This window comes from Athene cunicularia (assembly GCF_003259725.1).
Source record: "Athene cunicularia isolate RWA chromosome 1 unlocalized genomic scaffold, athCun1 chr1_part2, whole genome shotgun sequence".
Lineage (NCBI taxonomy): Eukaryota > Metazoa > Chordata > Aves > Strigiformes > Strigidae > Athene > Athene cunicularia.
Genome location: NW_020799092.1, coordinates 10,131,471 through 10,154,214, shown reverse-complemented (window position 1 = coordinate 10,154,214; position 22,744 = coordinate 10,131,471). Strand labels below are relative to the sequence as shown.

General features: G+C 39.6%; 1 protein-coding gene across 1 annotated transcript in view; it reads left to right on the top strand.

Annotated features, from left to right (window-relative positions):
* The window catches only part of DERA (deoxyribose-phosphate aldolase), a 44,149-nt gene extending 26,653 nt beyond the window's left edge, over nucleotides 1-17,496 (top strand). Inside the window, exons 6-8 of the mRNA XM_026868106.1 lie at nucleotides 11,788-11,900; nucleotides 15,436-15,585; nucleotides 17,330-17,496. Of these exons, the coding sequence (XP_026723907.1) occupies nucleotides 11,788-11,900; nucleotides 15,436-15,585; nucleotides 17,330-17,386 (320 nt within the window). The 3' untranslated portion in view covers nucleotides 17,387-17,496. The remainder of the gene's footprint in view (nucleotides 1-11,787; nucleotides 11,901-15,435; nucleotides 15,586-17,329) is intronic.
* The last annotated feature ends 5,248 nt before the right edge of the window (nucleotides 17,497-22,744 follow it).

The following is a 22,744-nucleotide window of genomic DNA, read 5'->3' as shown; positions in this document are numbered from 1 at the left end:
TTGCAGGGACTTGCTTGTATTAGGGAGTAAGAGCTGAAGGCAGGAGAGAAACCTAGGAAGAAAGGAATATATTTTTCTGCTGAAATGTTCAAGAGATTAAGTTTTTAAAAAAACATGTTAGTGAGCAGTAAAGAGAAACCTTTAGGTTTGAAAGGTTCCTGTGCCTTTTTTACTGTATTAAGGACACAACTTTGGAGTGAAACACAGGAACATGCAGAGCACTTTGCAAATCTGTTTGTGAAAATGATACAGATGAGAACAAATAATTATTAATTAGTAACATTGCTGCATTTTGTTACTCGGAAATAATTTAGAGCAGGGTTCTGCCAGTGAGGTTATTGTCTAATGTCTAGTCCTTGAAAGATAGAAATGCAGGAGAGGATCTGAGATTATTTGAGTGAAAGTTTTACATGGCAGAAGGCAAAGGGAAGGTAAGAACAGAATCCGTTCAAGTTGGAACGAGTCAACTAATACGGCATTTGAGGTATCAGTGATGTGTTCTGTATTATTCACAGCCATGACTCCTGTATGGCTTGTAGGTTTTCTATGCTTTCATTTGCTAAATTAGGTGGGACATCACATAAATAGTAAAGTAGTCAGTGAAACGTAGAAAGGTTTAGATCATCATGATCATGCAAAGCTTGCAGATGCCTTTCCACAAAATGTGAGTTGCTACAGCACTGATTTTTATGTTAATTTACTAGTGAATAATTTAAAAAGACCTGTTTATTTTTTAATAAAAAGGAAAGATAGAAATTGGCTGAGTGTTCCTAATGTTACTTACAGCTGCCATTGAGCAGATGTTAGGGATTCTTAGTGGCGTGCTAGACCAAAATAAGTTTTATGAATAAACAAACAATTTCTTTTTGCTACCAACTCTTTCAGACTGATCCTCTCCCAAATTCACAATAAATAGCCTTTTTAAGTCTCCTCATAAATAATTACCTTTCTTGAGCCACTTTTTTCTAAGCGCTTGGATTTTAATTATAGTGATGAACTGTTTTAATAAGTTGTTACATAATTTTATCTTTTTTAAAAAGGCTGAAACCATTTTCCATTTCTCTTCAACTTATTTGATTCCTGGGATTTTAATCCTTTTAATTTTTGCTAACTCACTTGATGTTGCGCTTTCACGCCCCTTTATAAATTCACACTGGAGAAACAAACAGCATGCAGAGGCATCTTTTTCTTCTGAACTCTTATGCACATACACCCACCTTAGCTTGCTGGTTAACCATGGTCTCTTGTTATAGTAACCATTTTGTTTAACTTAGTCATTTTGATCACAGTCAGTTTGAAAAGATAGGTAATTAAATGGAGACAATGCAGTTTTGCTTTGGGCTAATGTCTGGGGTCTTTAAAACGCTATACAGAAGATATTTAGCGAAGTGAATACTGTGCTTAGTTGATAGGTAAGGGATATGCAACACTGTTATACTCCACTTCAGACCAGTGTTTTCCAATATAAATACTTATTAGATACTTTTGTATGTGATTTGATGTACAGAAATGCTGAACACATAATTCCTTATAACTTCAGCCGTGATTCAGTATCTGTGAAAACCAGCTGCTTTATTGAAAAGTTCACATCACTATTGGGATGGGGGAGAGAAGAACCAAGTGACATATTTTTCAACTTCCTGATTTTTAGTCTCATGGCATGATGAAGATTTACTTAATTAAAAATGACTGCTATTAAAGACAAAGACCCTACAGGTTGTGTTTAAACTTCTATAGTTTTCTTAGAGATTATGGATGAAACACAAAACATAGTAGTATGTCTCATGATCCCACTCCTGACACTGAATAATTGGAGTCACTACAGAAAATACTACCGATTTAGATGTTAGAAGTCATAATTAAAAGTGTGGATCTTGCAAGGCTTTACTTTTATTGGGTTAGGGTCTGTCTCTTCACATCAAATATCTGTTTCTTTGGGATGCAGTCTTGAGTAGCTTTGCTTACTGTTATGCTCTGTATAACCTAAACAGAGCATGCTTAGGACCAAGCTCCAATGGAGTGACAGTACTGCAACTTTTAGCTATTTATGTCAGAAATTCAGGATTACAGAGGGAAAGATATAGGCCAGGTGGTCGTGCTTCCTGGTGTGATGGTGACACCATCACTACCACTGCAGTTTGGGAAGTGAAAATTCGGTAAAACACAGGTAATGTTTTGCTTGACTGCTTCTGTTTTTGAATGTCTAAGTGTGGGTGAAGAAGCCAATGATACCAAAGTGAGGCTCTGAAATAGCACCATGCAAAGCTACACACTTCAGACAGAATTTTTTTCTTTCTGTAAGAAAGACATGAAATGTACTGTCTCAATGAATAGTGACATTTAATAACTTGCCACTAAATACCTATGAGAATATATATACATCTAACACAAAGAGAGTTTGATACTCAATTTCTTTCATTGACAGTATTGCAGTAAAACAAGTGGAATGCCAAAGTACAAAATGATAACATATATTTTGTGTAGTTTTTTAAAAAATATAAAGCCTATATATAAAATGTAGATTTGAAGATTGAAATACCATCTTCATTTTGCCAGTGAACTAATGAAATCTGCATTCTGTATCAGTTTCAATTATTTTCTAACCAAAACCCAGGCAGTTTAATCCGATTGTTGGTACTTCTGGTTTGAGATGCTCAGCATGATTGCAGTCCGTGGCCAGATCAGCACACATGCTGTTGACAAATGGAGGTGGAGAAACAATGCCCCAGCATATTAAATACCTTTTTATGAGTTGCTGCCTATTTCTGACAGCGCTTAAGGGGCTTTTTGATTTCCTTCATTTTTTAGAGTAGTGCTCAATAGATTATTATGGCAGAAGAGTCTGACTGAATTTATCAGCAACATGCCTTCATAAAGCATCTCTTTGAAATAAAAATATTAGTTCTACCATGTAAACATCATTAATAATACAGTTGGAGGAAAAAAGTTTTCTTAAAAAAGCAGAAGTGTGTCTTTCCCTGACCCCCAGCAGAGAGGTGCCTCCTGCTTGGAGTGTGGCTGCACAGTCAGGTGTTTTGGTTGTTTTTTTATTGAAGGGGACTGGCAGGCTTTTTGACATTCAGGCTACCTGAAGAGCTAGACACCTTGTAAAACACCCTACTAAAAGTGGTGAAAACATCTGTCAGTACCTGGAAGTTCTACCCACATTGCAGCCTATACACATGGGCTTTTGCAGTTTTGCCATATGACAAATTATAGGAAGGTGGGGAGAGAAGAAGGAAACACTCCGAGGGGCAAAAACTTATGGGAAGCAGGAGCTGTGAGTAAGATTGATACCTTTTAAAAACAACCATAGCTTGTCATTTTACTGTGCTGCCTCATGTGTAGGTAAGACCTTCCAGGATGATACCCTTTGGGTATTTGTTGCATCAGGACAATGCCCAGCACCTGCACCCCAGAAGTCCATGATAGAATCTACGTGTTTATAAGTTGATTGTATTGAAGACTTCAAAGTGTAATAAAAATTAAAACTGAAGGTGCCTAACATTTTCCTAGTAATCATATGATTACTGGAAGTGGAATATTCAGCCCTCTGTGCAAGCCCATATGTAACCTATTCTACCTGATTCGTAAAAGCCAGGAGGAAACAAAGACGTCACAGATGAGTCTAGTGAGATCTGGCACCTTATTTTTCTTTTTTCAGGGAAAGCCAAAATCTTAACATTGGCCAAAACGTGCTCTTGGGAAATGCCTTTGATACTGGAAATCCCCCCAGTGCTGAAGCCTCCACCTGTGCCAGCTGCCTTTTTATGTGTAGGGAACAGTGTGAAAGAGGGGCTGATGCTGACTGTTTGTCCTCTACATGACAAAGAGACTGGATGCTGGACAGATTCTGACTGTGGCATTAAGATACGACTTTTAAATCTCAAAAATAAATCCTGCCTTTCTCTGGGTTAGAGTCAGAATCTTAAACTACTTTTATCACAGAGTGTTGAAAAAACACTCAAAATGACATTGAAGTGTCATGATTTTGGCTGTATTATATAATTAAAAAAATATATATTTCATAGCACCTTCTTGATAAAGTAGTCTGATTTTCTATTTGTATTGTTCAGCGTGGAATATTTCCAAGTGGGTTTTAAACAGCTATTTCTTCAATTTGGGTAAACTTGTTACAAGCCAATAGACAATACGTGAGCACACCTGAGTTTTAATGTTAACATATTTGTTTCAAAGTTGCTATCAACATTAAAAAGCACAAAGCTAAATGTGGTTGCTGAAACATGGTATGCAATATGCCATGTAGTGCTGTGATTCTAAGCAGTCATGCATATTTATTACTTTCTTCCAAATTGCAGTGCTATTACTGGTAGAAATATGAGGCTTTTAGCCTCAGTCTATAATATGTCATCTTCTGGACAACATTTTGAGACACCAAAATATATTGATCCAAACCCAAGACTACCAAGAGGGAAAAAGCCCGACCTAGATCAGTGCTGTTATAATTACATCACAGTTTAGGATAGTTTATCATTGTTTAGATTAGTTTAAGTGTGAACAAGTAAATGATGCAGTGCAATTCAGTGTTTGTAGAGAAAGCTTAATGGATGAGATTTTCAAATCAAGTCTAGTTTCTCCCACAGCATTTTGCTTTCCACCCAACCCAGCAGGAGCATGTGGCTCAGTACTGAGTGCCTGCATCTAACCTTTATGTTGCTCCTTTATGAAGCTGCTGTTTTAGCAGCGACCTGTGTGTTACTGGTAAGGTGATGAGAATGAATGTTGTGGTTCCTTCTCAAACATCCAGCATGCCTTTAGCTGCTGTATGTGCAACACTAACACTCTGCCCAAGCAGGGCAAGTCACCATTCCCCTCCTGGCCACATCCATATCCTTGTACAGAGACAATGTGTTATTTTATAACCTTTAGATTTTTTAATGCAAATGATGACTTTGAACGTTAGGGCAATCTTCAGCATTCAGCCATCACTATCTTTGCAGCAGAGTTAGAACGAGGTATTGAAAGATGTGACTGCCTTTTTTGTAGGTAGCTGCTGTGCAGATGATGGTGGTGGTGGCAATGAGAGGAAGCAGGTCTGCTGCTCTGTGTCTCCATGCATGCTGTGGAGCACTTTCACTAGATTTTATGCAGGTGCTGTGGCTACTCTCACCACTAGCATGCTATCCATTCTTTTTTTCAGTTGTTTGTGGTTCTTCTACTTCTTTCCCTCTTATTCTTCAGGTATTTTGGTAGCTGATGGAACAGCCACATCTTAAAGCTAATAGTAACTAACATGCTTCTGTCTCCATGTACCACTTCTGCTATTCCTTTGACCCTGTTCACTCCTCTCTCCACTGGATAAAATGCACCACGACTGCCTGCTTCTGTTTTGTCATGGGTATATGTGATAGTTTAGGCCCTGCTGGGACCGGAGACCACGTTGCCGTTGTCCCTCCCCCACCCTCAGACCGAGTAGGGCACAAACCCTGGGTTTAAAATAAGGAGAACTTTAATACAACAGTGTAATAAACAATCTGAGCAACAACAATAGCAATAACAACAATAAACAGTAATAACAGTAAACAAGACAAAAGATATACAGAGAAATACCGCAGTGAATACATCCAGCCCGCCGCACGTGCTTCCTGCCACAAAAGCCACAAAGGAAAGCTTCCTGCGCTGCCCAGTTGGACCTGACTTCAGCATGGTATGAATAACCCGGATGGAGATCCCTTCTCCCTGCTTGGGAGAAACTTAACCCTATCCTAGCTGAACCAGGATAGTATAGTGCCAGAGAGAGCCATGTGTTTGGGCATCTGGAGTCAGAGCTGTGCCACCAGCATTGCCTCCTGCTCTGGGTGTGCTGGGATGCGCTCTCAAGCTGAGCCTGTGCTAGATTAGAGAGATTTGCACTGATGTCTCTCATATTTTATGTCTTGCTCAAAGTCAGAAGGGGTGTGGCAAAAAATAGCCCACAGAGTAGTCTGTAAAGGAGAACAGCATTGTAAGTGGATAAGCTGAGAGGAAAGGTGTATTTTTTCTCAGTGATTATAGTAAGGATAGGTTTAGGTGTTGGGATGCATTGATTTATTTCTTATTTCTGCCTTTGGCTTGTCATGTGTCATTAGGCAAACTGCTTAGCCAGTTCCAGTAATGTCATCTGCAAAATGAAATAAGGTTAATATAGGTCATAAACTGTAAAGCTCTTGAGTGTAATACATGGTACACATTTTTAAAGAAGAAAAATGAGATCTTAGCCAAGAACCGTGAAATTTAACAAGCAGATAACAATACAGCTATTTGTTAAGCTTCCTTGTGGTCTCACTAGTCACTCTTGGGAGAATATCCTGCTGCTTCCTTTTCAGAGAGGAAGAGGAATGGCTGCTCCAGCAGTACGTACTTGCCTGAAATGCTCACCCACCCTTGCATGTCCCAACACTGGTTCTGCCTGGCAACACAGGATGGGACTGGGAGCATGTTTCCTCCTGCGCTTTAGTGTGGTTTGAAGCCTAAAGCCAAATGATAGGGATTCCAGCTGTGGTCTTTGAGCCTGAAGCACATGTCAATTATTTATATTCTCTTTCACCAAACCAAATAGGGCTTGGATTGGAAAGAATTCTCTAAAAATAGCAAGAGCCCATGGTATATGGCCAAGCAACAGAAGGTGGTATGGATCTTTTTGTTGAACCTTCTAAAGAAACACATTTTAAATGAAAACACAAGAAACTAATACTAATTAAGTAACAATATTCTGTGGAGACCTATGGTAGACACTATAATAGTGCATTAGTGAGCTGTGTATAATTCAGGAATGCTGAATTCTTTCAGACATAATCTACAGGATATTTTGCGTAAGTATGGATTTAATAATTTGTCCCTTCATGTACATGCATAAGTTTTCCTAGGGGCATCATTTGACCTGCAGATTGCCTATTACCAGAGGTGGTGTGCAAGAGAGGAAGCATCCATTCTGAGTCTTGAATACCAAGCTGAAATAATAGGAGATGTTGTCTTACTTGTAACCAGACATTAAACGTGGAGCCCTCTGATATGATTTATTTTCCCTGCTCTGTGCAGAAACTTTTCCAAAAAGAATTAAAAAAAAATAGGCAGTTCACAAAAGACCAAGTTATAAGCTAACATTTTTCAAAATGGTAGCTTAGACACAGGTGTGTGAAAACACGCATAAGCACCTAACCAAGTGATCTGGCAGTATAGATGTGTGATGGAGTTAAAGCTACTTTGTGAGCTACTGCTAAAGTGAGTTGCCACAGCTTCCTGTTCTCTTCTCCTCCTCAGTGGCAAAGTTAAGCCAGCAGGGAATGTATTTTATCTTGCCACTGGAGTAGGATAAGTGGGCAGTTACAATGACTCAACTGACAAGAATTACCTGCTACATTAGCCTTTTGTACCTTGCCCTGCCTCTTATTTTCAGACGGTTGATAACCTGGTCACCCCTAGTCAGGCTAATTGTGTGTGAATCTTAAAACCATTATTTTAGGTACTCATAAGATAGAAAGATGACTTACTAATGCGACTTTATGCACATTTGATAATGTACTATTTTGTCTTTGCTACCTTGTCAGCACAAACAGCAGGGGCTTTTGCAGGTCCCCTCAGCAGCATGTCTCTTTTTGCTACCAGTCCTAGAAATCTTGGAAGGCTATGTGTTCACCTTATGTCACCGCATACTGTTATATCTGAGGTGCAGCAACCAAGATATATTTGTTCTTATTGCAAGTACTTACAAGGTAGCATGGCATAATTGTCCCTCTGCAAGCATCTCTCTCTAAACTATTGTTTAAAATTGCCAGACGCATCTTTGTTCTTTATTAAGAGTAAGACAACAACAGAGAGTCTAGTTATCAGGAGATAATCATTCCCCAAGGGCATTTTAAGCACTTGACAACCAAAAGGTTGTGATTACTCCACAATTGCTATACTGTTTATTATTCCTTATTGCTTAATTATGGAACCAGAGTGTGTTTCCTAGATGCTGTCATCTACATAAGATTCTTCAGTTCTCATGCTCTGCTTCAATGTTACATGGACTGGGAAGCTTTGTAGCATTTCTAGATGATGTAGGGGATAGCAGTAGGGCAGACCAGTCATGGTAGCTCTTCTGGCTTTTGGGAGACGAGGGCATCCAATCCTTGCCCTGCGAAATGCTTGCTGAGGCGCCTTGGGCAAATCATGCAGCTTCTGTATACCTAAGTTCTACACCTCTGTTCAAGTGCTACCATAAATAAGGCTGTGGCAGTATCTAGAATAGAAATAATATAATGGACTTTGTCTTGATCTATAGGTACAGACTCAGGCAACACGCTATGAAGACAAGGATGTTCTTTTTAGCATGTGCACATTCAGCTGGCTTATTTTGTGTGGTCTTTGGTGGAGTGCAGTGGCTGAGGGTCTTGTGTGCGTGGGGGCTGAGTGCATGGGAATAGGGGGTTTAATTGCATAAAATACTCTATGTGATTTCACAAGATGTGTGACTGCCAGCCCAAGTGGTCTGGCTCCCAGTGGCGCTGATAGTTTGGTTGCTTGTGACCAGAAAGAGCCTCCCCAACAGGGGCTGTTCACATTTCTTAAGCTTTATTCAGATTTCCATCTCTGGTTAAAGTAAGCCAACACAGTTTCTGCTTGTGGTGCTGTAATGTATCACACCCAGGCAGGTTACTAGTTTGGCAGCAAGCACACCTGAATCGGCGTGTAATGCTGTTGTGTTTCAAAAAGGCTTTGATGTCTCCACTCCCTACTCGTTCAGTGAGTCTTACGTGACTCGCTGCCCTGAAAGGCAGTGTGCTGTTGTGGTTACACATTGGAAAAGAGTAGAATGTGTGGCATTTTCCAGACTCACTGGGCCTAGAAATCTATCCTGAAGAACTCATTTTTTTAAGTCTTTGATTTAATGTTTCACTGAAACATGTAATCTACTCTAAGGAGGGGGAAAGCCATCCAGCATGTATTTTAACATTAGCCATGATTTTTTGAGCATGTACATTAATGGGAAGATGAGAAGATGGGGGATAAATGAAGTTTCCAAATCATCACCTAAATTTTCAGATGAAACTCCTGCTGAACTTCATTCGTTAAACTTGTTTTTGAAAACTTGAATAAGAAATAGACTGGGTGAATTTCCACTATTATTACAAGGTTGGCATAAAGTCTACTTAATGAGGGGCTTTTTACAGCAGTAGTTGATTTTTAAATCCCCCTTTTCATTCCTGAAATTTAAACATTAATAGTACATTGTGGCACTCCGTGCTAGTGTGCATCTTCTGTCTTCTGCAAGAGGCTGCATGCAATCCTCCTAGCGAGCTCTTGTGTCATAAATAGAATTTGTTCAGGAAATAAAAATGTATTGTTTTCATTGTTAGAGGATGCTACTAAATTGGCTGTATGTTTGTCTAATAATCACATCTAAAGCTGATTATTCTGGTAATAGCCTTAAGATATTATTTAAAAATAAATATATAAATGCACTACTTTTGTACTAATACTAGTTTTTAATCTCTTCTTGTTTCTATGAAGTCTGAATGAGATTTTCAAAATTGGATAATAATTTGATCCGTTAATCTTTTGAAGCTAGTAATTTTATTTTCCCCTCTTTGCAGTCTCTGAGGCTCGCAAATGAATAGAGCTTCATTACTGGAGTCTGCATTTAATAACCATTATCCATTATCTTGTAATTAAGACTCCCTGTAACGAATCATGAGGACAATGCAAAAATACATAGTACATTTCTTTAATGAACTGGAAAATGTTCATCTTGTTCTATTTAGTAATGAGTTGCTGAATAGTCGTTAAATCCACTGGAGAATAGAGCTAGATGGATTTTGAAGACTATCTTGAGTTTGTGGTTAATCTATTAGAATTAAAATTTCATCTTCTATTTTTATCAACAGCTGATTAGAAGTCATTCTGTTTGACCAAATTGATTAGAAGACCATATACAAGGGCAGCTGTTGTTTAATGAAAGTTTTTAATGAAACTGTACCATAGAGACTTGTAATTATAAGACTTATAAAAGCTTTGACTTACCTTACACTAGAAAAAATGAAAAGTATTATACTGAAGGACTTTAAGTGCTACATTTCAAAAGGGAAATTAAAAATATAATTTGGCAATGTTGAAGTTTCACTTCCACTGTTACTTGTTTTAATGTGACTATCAGATGTCTATAGTGTCTATCTGGAAGGAGTAGCTCTGAAATATGTAACTCAGTTGTCTCTCATGTACTTCATTCTTTGCAAAGCTCAATCAACTGTTAATTGGCTCTTTTGCACATTGCATTTTCTCTGGAGTTAGAACTTTTTTCACAAAAAACCTGTTTTTCTTTAGAATGGAAATTGTCATTGGAGAGTGCAATTTAATCACCAGTGGGCTGAGTTAGTGCCTAGACAGGAAACCTACAGAGAAAACTATGTCTTACCAGATGCAATGTTGGTGATATCATTTGATTATGTTTAGATCAGAGGACACAGAAACGTGCTCGCCTTTGTCTTAACACCACATCAGGCTGAGACCTAGCTGTGTGTCAGTCCGCTGTGTCTTCAGGAAGACAGGTCTCTGGAGTGTGCCACAGCACACTGTCAGAACGTAGTCTAGGCCACTCTTTGCTTTGAGCAAGTAGTGACACTTTTGTTGCTTACTCTAGGGGATGTTATAGAGGCATCATCATTCAAATAAGAGACAAAATGGACCCTAAGCCAATTTTGAAGTGGAAGCAGATGCAGTTCCAATTGACTTAAGTGGATGATGCACTTCTACATGATGTTTGAATTATCCTTCTTCTCCCAATTACTTTTGATAATTAATGATCCTACAGTACACCTTTTCTAAGAAGCAGGTTCCCAGGGATGAAGTGTACCCTAATGCAATTAAAGAAGTTTTGTCATTGTATTGTGTCAGTGCAGGAGCACACACTGCAAGGCAAATTTTTTTTGTTATTTTCTTAGCTTTTTGTTATAATGTGCTGCAGGATTTGTTTTAAGCCAACACGGAATGGCAAGAATGCACAAGGACACTACACAAGTGTTCAGGACAAGCAGTGGAGAATATTGTTCACAAGTGAGAAACCAGAAAAAATTAAGCCAAGTCTAACTCTCCTTCTTTAAATAACACAGATGTTTTGACCTTGTTACAGCATTATATCAGACCATGCCTCTAAGTACAGTAATTTGCAATGTTACAATTGCAAAATGCTTAAGAAGGGAGTTTTCTCCCTGTTTATAGTATTACACAGGTGGTTTTGTAAATGCACATGGGAATTTTTTACTTTCACTTTAAAAAGCAGTGGGAAATACAATACTAGACTGTCAAATGTGAGACTAAATAGGTGCAAAGTTAAATTTTAAAAAAATGATGAAAATTGTTTCTATTCAGAAAGATCCTTGTGGAAATACTAAAATTTTTTTTATATGCAATATTTGTTTGGATGAAATAATTTCCATTGTTGTGGTTAGTTAGACACATTCCTATTAATGTAGATATACAAATATATTGAGTGTCCATACAGGAACATATATTACATTGAACGGTCCTGAAGAGATTGTTGGTCTGATAGCTAGAGCAGAGAATTAAGAGCTGGGATGTTTATTTAGCCATGAGATGTCTGACTTGCTCTGAAACTGAGTGGGTATCATCCTCCTGCTCCAGCCTCGACCAGAGCAAGGTTAGCACCAATGTTACAGGGATGTATGTGAAAAGAAATGCTTCATAATTGCTGTGAAGCATGATGACATCTTTGGAGGGTGTGAACTATGTTTGTGCAGAGTGATTCTTGTTCTAAAACTACCATAAAGCTATTTACTTCCTTTTCAGGTTCTGATTTTATAAAGACGTCTACAGGAAAGGAGGTGGAAAATGCAACCTTCCCAGTTGGAGTAGTCATGATGCGAGCCATTAGAGAATTCTACTGGAAAACTGGCAACAAGGTAATTCTCACTACTTTTATACAAACTGACCAAACAGGCTCACTCAGAAGGAAATAAGACCTTAAGTTTCAAAACGCAGAATGTAAATTCACATATGTTATCTTCCATGGCTATGTGAGCAATAGGTAATGGGACTTCTCTCTTGTAGCCCTCATTTGATTTGCTCATATTTGTGTGCTTAAATAATAAAAAAAAAAGGTGTCACTTTTGGCTTTCCTCCCTTGAATAATTATCACTTAATTCCCTAAAAGCTCATGCAATCTTGGTGCATCCCCTGCTGCATTTGGGGTTGAGCTTTGTTTCACAATTTAGGGTATTGAAATGGTCACCTCCATTAATGAAAGGGCAAATCTCAAGCTGACAGTGATTGCCATACTCCAGGTCCAGTTGGATCCTGCTCTCTGGGACGGAGGGAGGCAGGGGCAGGGTCCAGAAGAACATTATGTCCTGGCACACAACATCTATCTTGTCAGGTCACTGTCAAGTGAAGTCAGTGGAGGCAAGGAGCTGGGGGGAATGTATGGCAGAGCCAGTGATGAACTGTCCATGCATCCATCCTTGCTCTGAAGCAGTGAGAAACAAGGAGGTTATCCAGGAAGGTTTAAGCCACCTCTCACCTTCTTTACCCACAGGCAAGTGGGGGCTGCCAGTTAGATCTGGTATTCAGCAGTGGGCTTTGACCTCACCTGCAGCCTCAGGGAAGGCAACCATATGTGTAGTTAAGACCCCCTCCCCATTTCTGAGTCACCCTTTGGTCCTCTCCAGCTCACCCTTCTGTCCTGTCTGCAGGTGGCCTGTCAAGGTATGATGTTAGGACAAAGGATGAGCAGTGGGTTAGGGGCTGAGGTGGTTTCAAGGGACTGTCGGAGCTTGAGGAGAATGTGACAGCAGGTTAGGCATGTGTCCATCTGCTCTCTGTAGTCATCTAGATGAGGCCAGTGCGGATCCCTGGGCTGTCCTCACTCCTCCCTTCCCCAGCCTGCATCTCTCTCTGCCATGCCAACAGCTTGAGCAGCTCTGATAGTCTTGCTTCTGCAGGAGCATTTTCACTGCTGCCAACCTGAGGCAGATCCTTGCTTACATGGGCTCTTTTGCATTAACACAGCTTTGTACCTATAATTGGATATAAATGTTGAATTCACCTTTTGCTTTAAAAAGATGCATTCATGGTATAAAATGTGTTATTAAGAATGAGTGCTTATGTCTGTGTGCATGTGTGTGTCAGTGAATTAGATGTAAACTGACTTTATGTGCTTTTATTAACCGAAGACAATATTATCAGTGACAAGAGATTTCTAAATGGTTTCTTTAACAAACTAATTTTGCTGCTGTAGGGATGCTTTCTAGCAAGGCGTTGGCTGGGAAAAACAGGTTAATACAGAAATTAAACTTCTTCGAGGAAAGGAACAAGTTGCAGGGTAACATTTATTGAATGATAAGCTGTGGTGGTGATATGAAAAGTGTGCAATATAATGGGAAATAATCTTTTCCTGTCATTATTGAAGAACATACATAAATTGGTTTTTCTGTTGGGAAAACCCCCAATCCAGAAAAACTTATTACTTTTAATAATATAAGGTGAAGAGAAAATTCTTGAGGAGATGAACTTATTAAGCAAAATAATGAAATGCTGTGAAACAGCAGGAAAGTGGTAGCTGGACTTTGTACTGCTCTTGAATTAAATTCAAACCCCCCTTCCTTTTTGCGTTTTTATGGCAGTCAGATGTGCCGTTTGGAAAGCTGGTAAATGGAAGAGAGAACAGGCTTGCCCTTGTCAGCTTTTTTGCAAAGAAAAGAGCTTTCACAATTTGCTAAAAGGAGAAGAAATTATGCATGGTGTTTTTAATTCTTTTATTAACTCTGTTTTACTTGGTTTTGCCACAGATTATCTCAAATAGCTGTAATGTTTCTAGGAAGAAATCTAAATTTGAATTTCATTAGAATTTATTTTCCTGAGGGAAAACACATTCCCACTATTTTCATTTATTGTCTAGAAGATGCTTTTCCAGTTGCTGTGGTTTAAATTCCTTTTGGAAATCTAATGTTAACAGATTTATGCATACACTTGCGCATCCATCCGTCCATCCATCCATCCATCCATCCATCCATCCATCCATCCATCCATCCACAAAAACAGTCTTTGAGTTTTGTTTTTATCAAGGTTTTTCTGTTATTTTTCTTTATAATCTTATTGAAAATATGCTGTTATCACAGTGCTTCAGTGTGAGAAAAGGATTTATTCTGTGTTTATTTGTCCTGAAATCACTATAAAAAATTACCAAACACATTTAAAAACAGATACGTTTTGATTCCACCATTATATCCATAAAATACAAAGAAATCCTCAGTGCAGTGAGGTTTCAGGAACGTATACACAGAAATCAGAACAATAATTCTTACAGAAGGAGGCTGTCAGGAAGGGGTACCCAAGGTAAAGGTTTATGGTAGAGGGAAATGCAGAAAGAATCACCATGTGCTACTGTACAGATTGTTCAGTTTTAATTTTTTTTTTTTTTTTGGTGCAGAAACACTTGTTCCTGATTCTCCTTGTTTTTCAAGAGTTTAGTAAGCTGCTGCAGGCCAACATTTTGACTAATACAGGTGACAGAATTTTTGATGAGAGATTTGATAGCTGTGTGTCACAAGCTCTGACTCGGAATGAGATGTGTTTAAATGGCACATAACCAAAAGACTGGCATTAGGGGTGCATGCCAAGTCACCTTAGTGCTGGCTCTGCACAGCAGGTTGATCATGGAATTCAAGACATGCTTTACTTCAAGATAGGCTTTTCTTGGCGTGTGTGCCTCTACATCCATGGCAGTTCACCTGGCCAAATTATGGCATGTATCTCACATCGAGTGGCTGAAAGCATATCCAGCATGCGTTGGGAGAGAAGTTTTTCAGTTCCTGTGAAGCATGAAACTTTCAATTTTTGGTAAAGACAGATATAATATAATTCCCATTTGGAAAATTTTAGTGGTAATTAAACCTCTGATAATTTGAATGTACAGCCCAATCATGTATAACTGTGGTGCACAGGCTTTCTATAAAGTACAGTCATCTCTCACTGCTCTCCATATGAGTCACCTGCCTCACGTGCTTTATTTCAGCATCTGTAGTGTTATGTCATTGTGTGGATATTTGCTTTTATATATTTGGAATTAGATTGTGACATGGACAGTAGGTGATATACAGCTATCCCAGGTCCTGCCTAAATCCTTTGGCCTAGGGATTTGGGCAAAGTACTACCATGAGACCTCAAACCCAGCTGCTGAGAAACTGCACTGGTGTCAAAAGTATTACTCCCTCAGTTGCTGTCCCTTGGGATGAAAATGTTATCTTTTGCAGTGATGGCTGAGGCTTGATAGCTCTCAGCACTAGTCCAGCTTATACTGTTTGCAGTCAGGTACTTCCTGAGTAGAGTTGTTAGATACACCACAGGCACTTTGAGACTGCAGGTGTACAAATGCTGATTGCTCTTCTAGGGTTGCCGATGAATGAAAATGTGTATTGCACTTCTTTTTTCTATATAAAGGTTGGATTTAAGCCTGCTGGGAGCATTCGGACGGCAAAAGACGCTATTACTTGGCTTATGCTGGTGAAGGAGGAACTGGGAGTGGAATGGCTAACACCAGAGCTCTTTCGCCTGGGTGCCAGTAGTTTGCTGGAAGACATTGAGAAACAGGTTAGCTGTTAATGGTTTCCAGCTTGGTGGAGAGAAAAAGCAATCTTTCTAAATGTGCTACCTTACTGTTTTTGCGGAATATGCTTTAGGTGCTGTTTAAAAGATAATATAACATATATCTATTTCATTATTAACAACAGGTTCACTTCCAGCTCAGTATTTCTTTAAATTTGGCCTGCCATTACAGACATCTGGGACTCTTGATATTCCAGCAGCTGACAATTGCCTGGGCCAGGTTCACATTACAGTGAGCAAAGATGCTCAGTTTATACATATGTGGAGTGCTTTGTAAATGCATGGTAGTGCAGTCCCCTGCACTCCTAGCTGTTGCCAGTTCAGCTGACCTTCAGAATATCTCATAGACCCTTTGTGTCACTGTCCCACAACTGTTCAGAGCATGTTTCCATGCTGTGGAGAAAGTCACGTCTCATCCTACATAGGGTGCTACTGATAGAGAAGTTTTTACATATTGATTATTTCCTAGGGATGCAAAACAATTGCCTCCTACAAAGCCTCATTTTTCTGATTGCTTTATTTTTGTGTAGGCTGGTCACTGTATTTCCTGGCAGACAGTGTATGAGGTGCAGGGGAAGTGTGTAGTTCCTGGGGGAAAGAAAGGTTCTGACCTGTGTACCCATGACTTACCTCACTTGTGCAGGGTATCAACACTAAAGGATACAGCATATTTGAGAACAGTGTGTAGTGTCAGAGGAACTACTAAACCATTAGGGCTGCTGTACTTCGCTCCCATGTTCATTAAACCCAAGAGATGAGGTGAAACTAGCTTTAGCCAAGAAAAAAGTTTGAGAGTCCTTGTGCTGTTGCTGCTAGTGGGAGAACATGAGGTGTAGGGGATTCAGAGGAGAAAAAAAGTGTGTTCCCTTTCCCCACCTTTCCTAGCAACTGAAATACTGACATGTCTTAAGAAATATAGAACAGCTGAGAGATATCAAGTGACTGTTGAAAACCCCTGGCTCACTCTTGCAATGAGAGTAATATTGGATTACTTTATTGCCGAACTGCCTCTGCCTCACTCTTGACCTAAAATCATGTCCCTAGTTATGACAAAGCAACGTGAGCTTTGTTGTTGCCACTGCCATTGCTGCAGAGTCTTACAACACAGCCAGTGATTGTGTGGCACAATTTGTTCTGATTTCTTAAGGGTGTCATCCTTTTATCTGCCAGGGATTGCACAAATGCCTCAGTTACAACCAAAGCTCTGCTATACTGTGCCATCTAAAAATATGTAAGATAAATGTCCCAATCATTATATTCAATAAAACAAGCAGATATTTTAAAACCCGAACAAAGAGAGAAAATGGGGAGAACACTACCCCACACCTAAACCAGTACAATTAAAAGAAGAGTTTGAAATGAACCTTATAAAAGCATAAACAATTTTGGATACTTTGAATATAACAAAATAATACTGAACTAGTGAAAATCAGATTTCAGTGAGAGTAAAGCGTTGTCTTCTACCTGTCTCTTTTTGAAAGCTTAGTTAAAAGCAACAAGTCTTTGGGTTTTTGTTTTTTTTTTCGCAAGCAAAGAAGCAAAAGCCCTTAGTTCAGATCCCATAAACCAATATATAAAGGTATATTACATCATATTTTATGCACACACACACACACACACACAAATATCCATCATCTTCATCTGGCATGCCTTTAATTTGTTACTTCCTTGACACTTTCAGATTTATAGTTGTATATAATTCCATCATAAATTTTCTTTTTTCTTGCAGATTTTCTATCATGTGACTGGCTCTTACGCACTCCAGCATGACCTGGCAATGGCTTAGACACAAAATCAGCAAACAGCATTCAGAAGTCTTCTGACAACCAAGTGCATATGATAGAATTAAAGGCCTAATTCTCTCTTCTTCATATTTTATAGTATTTAAAAATATGCTCAAGTCTGCTGGTTGTACTTGATCCAAAAGCAGAATAAATGGTAATTCTGAAATAGTTGATACTTACAGATTTGCGAAGTTAATTTTGCAAAGTCTTTCTCAGACTCGCCTGAAAAGCTTATTAATGACAACACTGAAATACTATGAAAAAGATTTAGGTAGCCTGGGAACTCTTCGCAGTCACAGAATATGAAATATCTATGGAATGTTTCAGATCACTAATTAAGAGCTACAGATCTTGGAATAGCTTTCCATTCACCTCAGACAAGATCTTCTGCCACAGATATGTTGCACTGTTAATTGTTATGTTGATTCAGTTTCAAGCATTGTAATGTGAGAAAATGAAACTTGACTATTACTTTCTTTTATAAAATGTCTCTGTAGCAAAAAGACCTTTTTTTTTTTTTTTTTTTTTTTTTTTCCCCCCCAAACTTGGGCACAGACATCCATATTTAGACCCTTGAATAAAGGTGGCTTGATTTCTAGAACAGCTAAGTATCCACAGTTGCTCCTGAAGTTAATGGGAGCTCTGGGTGATCAGAACAACTGAAAATCAAGCAACCTCTATATAGGTACCTAACTATGCATTCAGGGGCCTATTTTTAGGCATTTCACTCTTAAAATTTTAGTCTAACTTGCTTAGAAGCTCCCATTCCTGTCTCCTGTCATTTTAAAACGCATTCATGCAAATCTTTCCATTTTAATGTAGGGGGGTTTGACTGTCAGTTTGCAGATGTCACTGCTGTACTGGCTGAACTTCAACTTTGCCATTCTAAAGGCAATTCTTTAATTTAAAAGGTGATTTGAATTGTGTCCTATACAGGGTTTACAGCTTTAATGTAAAAAGTGCTTTTCTTAGAGCACATTAAGAATAATACTGAAATCATCAACACCTTTTGAGTATCAGGCTGGAGCTAGTAGATTCATTATTTCAGAACTGCATTCTGTTCACTAACCAGAGTTGTACTAAAAACTTAATTATCATCATGACTAGTCTCACTGACTTAAGTAGGTCTCATCAGGGAAGTAAGAGGAAGAGGATTTTGCTGTAAATGAAGCTACAAGGTAAATTTATTACAAAGAGATCTGTGCTTCATAAAGATAATGCCCCCTGAATCACTAGTGCTCTACAAAACACCTTGAATCGATAAGGAAACTGAGTAGGGGGAAAAAAAATATCAAAGAAACAACATATGCAGAAAACAAAACCCTATATGCAGTGCTCAGTACTAAAAATAGGCCTTAATTTCCCAGGAAGAAGTTCATTCAAGGCACTCAGCCTTTTTCTGGTTTAGGTCTCAACACAGAAAATGATACTAAGCTGTGACTGTATTTTCACACATTTGTTTTCCTGGAAAATGGCCTTTTTTTTGCCACAGGTTTTCCTTCTGGTTTCACTGCCAGTTTCTTGAAGGGAAAATTGACTGCCTGTTTGCATATTTAGAGGAAAATTCTGTTGTTGAGCTTTCAGAAATACAGAGCCTGTTCTATGAAGTCAGCTCCCACCAGGTGCTTGCCAGGTTGACCCTTTGCCATGCCCTCCCAGCAACCACACACTGGATCTTGCTGCTTTTTGTCTCTAACTGTATAAATGTTAGAGTGTGTGTCTATACTTTCATAATGGAAAGATTCACCTCACTTGCAAAGTACACTTTTTTTGTTGTTGGTTGTATTTTGTACATTTAGGGTGAAGATAGAAGCTATTTTTTGAAGATGCTTTAGTTCTAGGTGAAGGACTCTGTGTAGTTCCTTAAAATTGAAGGTCCAACTTTGTTGCCTAACTTTAATGTGAGTACCTCCGAGAACAACCTCACTGTTTCTATGGGAGCTGCATGTCAATTAATGAGCTTGCCAGGAGGAATTGTTTATATTTCTGTTGATGCCTCCCCTTTTGTTTTGATGTTCATGTGGGCTTCTGCTGGTTACTTGGCTTCACAGTGAACATTTGAGGAGGGAGAGTTTCAGCTTTCTGAAAAGTCGAACATAGCCACCTTCCCTTTTCCATGAACATTACAAACGCACCAATGTAAAATACTATGCAGCTCCAAGCCAAGCAGGGTTCTGGGAGAAACTGCATTGGAAAGTAATTTAAACATTTTTTCTGTTGAAACCTGTAATATGGGGGGGGAGATATAAAAGCAACAGAATCTGTGAATGCAATTCAAATAAAGATGATCCTGGTTTTGGGGTGGGGTTATTTCAAGGAATAAGCAGAAGGCTCAGTGTTAGAGAGGGACTGGTTGTCTTTGTTAACTTCTCTCTGATTCAAGTGAATTGTATTCATATGGTCTGTGGTTGTGGACTCCCAGCATAATCCAGAGCCTTGTCTTTCACTCCTCCTACAGAAGCTGCTGGTACCAGCCAGGTATTGGTCTGTTGACAGTCCTAGGTGATACAAGGGGATGAACCTGGGCCGGGGATGCCATAAGGAGCAGCAGGGGACTGGGTTGGAGGTGTACAACAAGGCATGTCCAGGGGGCCCATCCAGGAGACAGCTACCAACAGCGCAGTTCTGAGGTCCATCCCAGAGGCAGAGGCAGGGCTGAAGACTGCCACTCCTGCGGCGTAGCTCAGGGAGGTGCTGAGGGCCATGGTCTGAGCTGAACTGGAGCCCTGCTGGGTGTGTGGGAGGCTGGACAGGGGCAGAAGCATCTGAGAGAACCAAACATGGGGGATACAGGTACTAACGTGTTTCGAGCTCAAGTCAGAGGCTGGCAGGGCAGGACCTGCACTCCTACCCATGGGGAACTGGAAGCACTTGCAGTGTGGTCTCCTTGATTTGCTGCCCTTCGAGTTGACTGGCACTTCAACTGCATTCTCTTCTGTCTTTCCCATCACTGATGGACGTTTGCTGCTATTTAGTTCCCGCGGTCAGAGGGCATTTGAGATTTATTGAGGCTGCTGCGCCTGGTTGTTGCTCCTGCAGACAGCAAGCATGTGAAAGGCGATAGATGGGGACCTGAACTCAGTTAGGAACCAGGGAGGGGGTGGCGCTCCACCACTGCATAGACTTTGGGAAAAGTTCAGATTTAGTGCTGTGCTTCAGGCCATTAGGAAAGGAGCAGGCAATTATGTACTCCTATCTAAATGTATTTCAGAGTATAACATATGTTTTGTACGAGTCAGTCTTGTATACTAATTTATTATTTTTATAACACTTATTCATTTAGGTTTTTAAATAGCTTCATTTTGTAGACCACATTACTTTGCAAAGAAGAAAATAAATTCAAGAAGAAAGTCAAGTAGAAACTGCAAATCTAGAAGATTCTGAATCAGCTTATTTATAAGAAGAGGGAATTGGGAGAGAAGGTAAGCTTTTTTTCTGGTTTGTAGGAAACAAAGATATTAAATAGTAAGTATATGTGAAATGTACATATCAGCTGGGGCAAGTAATACTTTGATGTCTTTATTTCCTCATTTGTATAAGTTCATTCTTTCATTTCCTTTGTGAAGCAGGGAACATACATACAATAGGACGTGCTATTGAGACAGAAAAAACGATCTACTTTTATTTTTCTCAGTTGGAACTTTGGCTTTCTGCCTTCCCTGGGAGGAAAAAACACAGAACAACAACAGCAAATTTTATCCAAATCTTGGTGAGATTTTTCTGAAATTACCAGTGCTGACATCTGGATGATATGTACAGTGTGCAGTAGGAGTAGAAGGAAGGAACTGCTTTTAATTAGATGTAACCTGCCCAGGAGAGAAAGACAGAGAATTGTCCATCTGGTCAGTCCTTACTTAATAGGCAACCAAGGATAAGATTATTCTTAATATCCAAAGACACCATAAGTGAAATTACTAATTGACCATTTTTATTAAAATACCAGGAAGCCAGAACTGTGCTAAATTAAGAGGTGGTAAGACTTGGAAAGAAGTGTCAAGAAAGGTTGCAGTCCTTGCACTCCCTAAAAGCAAAAGTAAGCAACTGATGTGTGACTATCAGTTCCCAAACAGCTGTCCTGTAGATACCTTTTTTCTGTTCTGGACAATTTGCAGGTTGTTCCCCTTCTGTGAGGACCTACAGGAACCACTTACCAAGAGAAAGTGTGCAAGTTTTTTTTTTTTTAATATCATTGAATGAATTTTAACATTGATACAATGAAGGAGTGCCAACAAGACTCTCTAGCCATTCCTAATGAGTCTAGTGATTTTAAGTGGCTCTGTTTTGAGCACTGGGGACATCTTGTGGATTGCTAATTCTTGGAAATTGCAGAAAATTTGCTCTTCTGGAAGCAAAGCTTTCTTGAGGCATAACAGTTTCAGATCTCTCAGATCACAGGTGGTGTTTGAAAACACTGAATTGTAAAAGCATCAATTTAGAATTGTTTCCTTAACTGAGATGAAAACAAAGGATTTTTTAAACAATGTTAACAGTGAAAGCCATACTGGAGTGGACTACACTTGTTTTTTCAAGTCTTGCTTTCTCTGTGGGAGGAGTAGAGAAGGAACTTTGCAAGCTCAGCTGGTGGAGATTAGCATTGCTGCTATACAGTATAGTGTTGTGTAAAACAGAACTGTAGGTTTGCCTGTGCAAATCTCATGACATTCATCAAAGCCAAGTGCACATGGGTTGGGGCAAATCAAAGCACAAATCAGGCTGGGCGATGGTGGATTGAGAGCAGCCCTGTGGAGAAGGAGTTGGAGGTACTAGTGGATAGAAAACTGAATATGAGCCAGAAATGTGCACTCACAGTCCAGAAAGTCAACTGTATCCTGGGCTGCATCAAGACGACTGTGGCCAGTGGTTAAGAGAGGGGATTCTCTCCCTCTACTCCACTCTTGTGAAACCTCACCTGCAGTGCTGTGTCCAGCTTTGGGGCCCCCAAACGTCAGAAGGATGTGGACCTGCTCAAGTGGGTCCAGAGGAGGCCATGAAGATGATCAGGGGCTGGAGCACCTCCCCTGTGAGGACAGACTGAGAGAGTTGGGGTTGTTCAGCCTGGAGAAGAGAAGGCTCTGAGGACACCTTGTAACAGCCTTGCAGTACTTAAAGGGGGCTACAGGAAAGATGGGGAGGGACTCTATCAGGGAGTGTAGGGATAGGATGAGTTTAGGATAGGATAGGATAAGGATAGGATAGGGTAGGTTAGGTTTTAAACTGAAACAGGGTAGATCTAGATTGGATATATGGAAGAAATTATTCCCTGTGAGGGTGGTGAGGCCCTGGCACAGGTTGCCCAGAGAAGCTGTGGTTGCCCCCTCCCTGGAAGGGTTTAAGGCCAGGCTGGACGGGGCTTTGAGCAG